Source organism: Gavia stellata, chromosome 8 (assembly GCF_030936135.1).
Source record: "Gavia stellata isolate bGavSte3 chromosome 8, bGavSte3.hap2, whole genome shotgun sequence".
NCBI classification, from domain to species: Eukaryota; Metazoa; Chordata; class Aves; order Gaviiformes; family Gaviidae; genus Gavia; species Gavia stellata.
The window spans coordinates 18,482,557-18,488,104 of NC_082601.1; the positions used below are offsets into that span (position 1 = coordinate 18,482,557).

Consider the following 5,548-nt stretch of genomic DNA (forward strand, 5'->3'; position numbering starts at 1 on the left):
GGGTGGGAACCATTCTGCATCCTCTCTACTTGCTGTGCATGGACCAGAGGTGGGGTACAGAGAGCTCAGCCCAGGGTGGAGGTGGCCATGGGTCCAAAACCAGCTGGGGAAGGGGAAATCCCTTCCAGCTGCTGAGAGCTGGGGGGCAGCAGGGCTGGGGCACGCATCCTGCCTCCCACTCCACAGGGGGTCCCCCAGGCCTGGAAGCCCCCTGAGGAGCAGAGCAGAGGCAGGAGCACCCTTTTTTTTTGACAAATGCCTTTATTTGCTACTGGATAGAGGTCTATTGCACAGCAGCCCAGAGGCTGCGGGGCCTGCGGCCCTGCCCCTGCTCAGTGCTGGACACGGCGGATGGATTGGATCTGGTTGGTGTGGGCCTGGCTGCTGTATTCGTTGTACTTCTTGAACTCGCCGTTCTGTCTGTCCCGCTCCAGCACGTACTGGTAGCCCCTGTATCCTGGGTACTGGTATGCCACCCACCTGCAGGCACACACCTGGCTTAGAGCCCGAGGCCAAATCCCCCTTTCCATCCCATCCCATCCCATCCCATCCCGTCCCATCCCATCCCATCCCATCCCATCCCATCTTGTCCCATCTTGTCCCATCTTGTCCCATCCCATCCCATCCCATCCCATCCCATCCCATCCCATCCCATCCCATCCCATCCCTCTGCTTGCCCTGGGAGAGGAGGGACAGAAAACACCCCACAGCTTGGATTTTCAAGGGAAGGGAAGCAGGCACCTCCTTTTTGTGGTTCCCCTTCCCCATCCCTGGGGCTATGCAGGAGGGAGGTGCTTGCCGAACCCCCCCCTTTCAGCCCCCATGCCCCCCTCCCCTCCAGCGGGACTCACGCTCCGGCGTTCACTTTGATGGATGCCACCTCCTTGTTGCCCCAGCCCATGGCCTGCAGGGAGGGGTAGTCATCACTCAGCTCAAACTTGTGCCCCTGGAAGTTCTCCGCCTCGTAGAGGGTGACTTTGCTGTCGTTGTGGTTCTGTGGAGGGAGAGAGCTGGAGGTCAGCGGGGATGGGGTGGCTTGCGCAGGGATAGGGGATGTAGCATCAGGGGGACATGCACCAAGGCACGGTGTGAGGCTTGGGACCATGCCCAGCTTTGGTGCAAGGCATGGGGATGTCCTTCAGCCTGGCACCCCCTCACCAGCACACCCCAGGGCTGCCCAGAGGATGCTGCTCTCATGTTCCTGTGGTCCCAATGCACAGCTGCCAGTGAGGGTGACAGTGGCCACGTCCTCTGCACCCACACGGGCTCCTGCCCTCAGCATCCTCGTGCTCCCAGAGGCTGCAGGAGGATTGCAGGGCAAGGCAGGCTGCTGAGAGCGGTCCCCCCACCCCTGGCTCTGTGGGGCTTTGCTGGGTGCTGGGCACCGAGGGGTTAATTGCTGGGACACTGAGCAATGCGGTACTGTCCCCCCCGTGCCCAGCCCCCACACGCATCTATCTGCACCGAGGAGCAGTCCTGCCAGTAAGGAGTGATCTTATCGCATCCCCTTTATTAAAGCCCAAGCATATCTGCCTGGTGATTATTAAAAGTTGGGGGGGGACCCCCCGCTCGGAGGCGCAGACGTGCCGCTATTGCGAGCACCAGTGTCTCTGCAGATGGAGCGATAGACGCTGCATCTGCCTGGGCACGGCTCGGGTACCCCAGGCGGGAGGGGGACGGACCTGCACCCCAAGCACCTCTGCGGGCCTGCCGGCTCCTCTCTGCTCACTCCATCCCCGGGTATCCGGGGCGGGGGGGACAAGGCCTGGGAACCCCAGCCTGGGAGGTGTCTCTCCAATGCAAAAAGCAGAAGGAGCTGGGACAGTGTTTCAGGCTAAATTTTAGCCCTAAAGAGCATCCCAGGATCCTTGCAGGGAGACGGGAGGCACTGGGTGCAGCAACCCCTCCACTCCATGGCACCTCCATGCATGCCTCACCCCTCAATCCCATGTCCCACGTAACCCATCCTCCTGGCTTGTCCCTCATCTCCCTCCATGCTGGGCTGCTGGGGCAAGGCTCTGCCTGCCCAGGGCACACCGTGGTGGTGTCCCCGTAACTCACCGCGCACTTGATGGGTCGGAAGGAGAGGAGGTGCTCAGTCCGGTAGCCGCTGTTCCCGCTCCAGGCCTCCCACCGGGGATAGTCACCCTTCTCCAGGATAAACTGCTGCCCCTGGTACTCGGGGTACTCGAAGCCCACCCAGCTGGAGGGGAGATGAGGAAAGCCCTCAGGGATGTGCAGTGCAGCCCCCAGGCTCATCCCAGGGCCGGCTTCTCCCTCCTGCGCAGGGGACAGAGACATCCTGGCAGGGTGCGGGTCTGTCATGGAGGTCAGGGTTCTTGCTAGCAGCAAACATCCCTCTTGAGAGTGGGACACCTCTCCCCAGGGCCACACCGTTGCCTCCGACCCATGCCTTGGCTCAGCAGGGTCTCCCTGCTTTCAGATGGGGAAACTGAGGGACCATGCAAGGAGCACAGGGTGGGAAGTCACACAATGAAGCTGTGTCACAGCCGAGGAAGGACCCAGGTGTCCTGGCTCCTCGGCAGCTCCTGACAGTCCCCTGGGAGCAGTAGGTTGCCGGAGCGGGGTGCACCAAGGGGCCACGGGGCTGGTGGGGCACTTACGGGCCAGACTCCACCTTGATGGAGCGGATCTTGCGGAAGTTGCGTTCCATGATGCTGGGGCACTCCATGAGGAACTCGCAGCGCTTGCCCTGGAAGCTCTCCTCCTCCCACACTGTGATCTTGTACTGCCCCAGGGTGTCCATGGCTTCGCTGCTGGTCATGCAGGTCGCTTGGCTGCTGGCAGAGCCCCACGCATCACCCCGGGGCAGGTGCCCACCATCAGCCCCCCAGCCACCCAGCTGCCTGCCTCTGAGCCTGGGGTGCCGGTGGTGCTGCCCTCACACATCCCGTGCCAGTGGCCCCTTGCCCTCCCAGGATGGCACAGGGGATGCTTCCCATTGCCCTTTTCTTGTTGCTGGGGGAATCTCTGTCCAGTGACCCCCAAGTTGCAGGGGGCACTTGCGATGCCCCATCTCTCCATGTGATGTACCCAGGGCTGCCTCAGTTTCTCTGCTCCCAAGCTCCCTGCGATGACTCCCGGGGCTGGCCGGGTGCGGTGGCACTGTACCTGGTGCAGGGGGGTGGCAGTGACCCCGACTCAGACACGAGTGTGGGGTGCAGCCCTGGGGCAGAGCAGCCCGGCTCTTGCAAAGATGGGTGCCAGCATCCCTCCTGCCCACACAGGGTACCCCTGCTGTGCCACGCAGCATCCCGCAGCTTGCCCTTCCCCAGAGTGTGCGTTGAGGGGGGGGGCTTGGTGTGGGGGGGCGAAGGGAGCGTGGCAGCGCCTGTGCAGTGGGGGGGCTTGGGGGATCACAGCCTGGTACTTACTTGGTCGGCAGGGCACAGAGGCGAAGGTGGCAGTGCCGGCGCCGGCTTTTCCCCTCGCCCTTTATAGGCAGGTGCCGAAGTGCCGATGGTGCAGGCGGGCAGGGTGCTGTGTCAGCAGGCAGGGGATGGCGGGGGGACGGGGTGCGCACCCACCCCAGACTCTGGCTGTCCATTCCAGTTAGGCAGTGTGGCGAGAGCGGCCCCCCTGCGCCCTGCGGGGCTGACAATGAAAGTGCTGGGCTGTGTTTGCGCAGGGGCTCAGGGCACAATGGGCAAAGGGCCTGACGCGCTGCTTTCCTTTCTGCCCCTGGACAATGTCCCCGCTTGGCCCGGGGATTAGGGACCCAGCCTTTCCCAGGGCACCCGCAGCCTTTGACAGAGTTGAGGTTGGTGGGAAGGAGGTGCCAGGGTGAAGCGGGGATTTGCCAGCTGGGAGCTGAGGGGCACTGATTGATGTCCTCACACTGGGATGCGGGGCTCGCCTGGGGCTGCATCTGCCCCTCCGCCTGGGGCTCTGCCTCCATGGGTCCCTCCTCCGGCCAGGCTCTGCCTTGCATGTCCCGAGCTGGCAGGGCAGGGCTGGGGCTAAGTCTGCACGGGCAGGGCTCCATGCGGGATGGGAGAAGGTTAGGGTGAGAGAGAGGGATGGAGGAGGTGTTGGCACAGGCACAGCTTGGTCCATCCATGCTCTGGGAGATGTGCAACACCCTGCAGAGCTTCCTGTGTTGGCTCTGGACTGGGACCCCAGTTACATGCTCCTCACTTGCAATGCCCTGAGCATGTCCCCTGGCCTGGCAAAGGGCTCCCAGTGCTCCCCACACACCTCCCGCCCAGGCAGGGGACACTGTGCACAGCAGGAGGGGACCAGCTTTGGGGCAGAGCTGTGTCCTTCACCCGGTCAGCAGGACCAGCCCTGCCTGGGACTGCACCAGGCCCAGGCCATGCAGACATCCCCAGTGCCTCCCACCAGGACCTGGGCTGGATGAGGCCAACACAGGCTGGAAAGGAAGAAGAGTGCCCTGCCGAGCTGTGAAATCCCTGGTCTCTTGGCAGCAGTGTTTCTTGCAGCATCCCTGCGTAGCCCGTAAGGCGGGGTGCTCCCCACCTTCAGCTGGGCGGGACCCACGCTGGTCTCCGAGCAAGGGCTGGTCCAGAGCACCCCAAACCTTCCCAGGAAAACCCCAGGCCTCCTGGGGGTCCTGAGCACGAGGTCAGCATCCCAAGAGAGCCTGGCAGCGCCAGTGACGGAGGGTGCAGCATGGGCAGCTGGAGGTGGTGTTAGGACGCCTGGCATCTCTGCCCCGTTCTCAGCAAGAATGGGGGACTGAGGGGTGACAGCAGGGACGGGCTGAGGGCAGGACTCGGGGGTTCTCTTCGTGCCCCCCCCACTGCTCGACAACGCGCCGGGCAGCATTTCCCTCCCTGCTCCGAGGCTCGGTGCGGGGCTGCGCCGATGCCTGCAGGTCCCGGCAGAGGGTGCAGCCCGGCAGCGGTTGGAGCTGGCTCCGGCGGGGGGACCTGGGTGGCCCTTGGCCGGGGACAGGCGCTGGGGAGGCAGCCCTCAGCTTGCGACGCCCCGGGTGCTCGTAGCAGGAGGGGAGAGCCCCTGGGAGCTGCCTGGGGGAGCAGAGGATGGAGGGAAGGATGGGGATGTTCCCTGGGGAGGGAAGGGGATGCGTGGGGGTAAGCAGACCCCTGGGATGCAGCCCGGTGGCCTGGGGACATCCCTCAAAGTGCTGGGGGACAGATTGGGGCAGCCATTAGGGAAACCAATACCGTGGGGAAGGTGGGGCAAGATGCAGAGCTAGCACACTGCAGGGTCCCCCATGCCACTGCTGCCCCTTGCCTGGGCTGTGTGAGCAGAGGCGTGATGCACTGGTTAGTTTGCGGTGCTATGGGGTGTGAGTGCAGCCTGGGGTTATGGGGTGCAGGGCTGTCGGATGTATTACAGAGCCCCAGGGAATGGTGGGGCACCACAGAATACATGAGGTGCTGCGGGCTGTTATGGGGTGTGGGTATGGGGGGTGTGGGACACTGTGTAGTGTGCCACAGGATCTGTGGGGCACTGGTGTTGTGCCATGAGGGGCATGCAGGCAGCTCAGTCACCCCCATACAACCCTTTGGATAAAAGCTTTGGGGGGGTGGGGCACAAG

The 5,548-nt window shown here is 63.7% G+C and overlaps 1 protein-coding gene across 1 annotated transcript; it reads right to left on the reverse strand.

The window, feature by feature from the left end:
- Window positions 1-332: 332 nt before the first annotated feature.
- CRYBA2 (crystallin beta A2) lies at window positions 333-2,791 on the reverse strand. Its single transcript, XM_059820590.1, has 4 exons — window positions 2,625-2,791; window positions 2,062-2,203; window positions 852-994; window positions 333-480 (listed from the first exon to the last, which is right to left on the reverse strand). The coding sequence occupies exons 1-4, from the start codon at window positions 2,783-2,785 to the stop codon at window positions 333-335; spliced, it is 594 nt and encodes a 197-aa protein (XP_059676573.1). The 5' UTR covers window positions 2,786-2,791.
- Between the last annotated feature and the right edge of the window lie 2,757 nt (window positions 2,792-5,548).

Bases quoted from the DNA above. Each gene is read 5' to 3' on its own strand.
- CRYBA2 (XM_059820590.1), bottom strand. From the start codon at position 2,785: ATGACCAGCAGCGAAGCCATGGACACCCTGGGGCAGTACAAGATCACA. The intron at 2,204-2,624 runs GTAAGTGCCCCA...TCTCCCCTCCAG, and splicing joins ATCAAGGTGGAGTCTGGCCC to CTGGGTGGGCTTCGAGTACC. The intron at 995-2,061 runs GTGAGTTACGGG...CTCCCTCCACAG, and splicing joins TCCGACCCATCAAGTGCGCG to AACCACAACGACAGCAAAGT.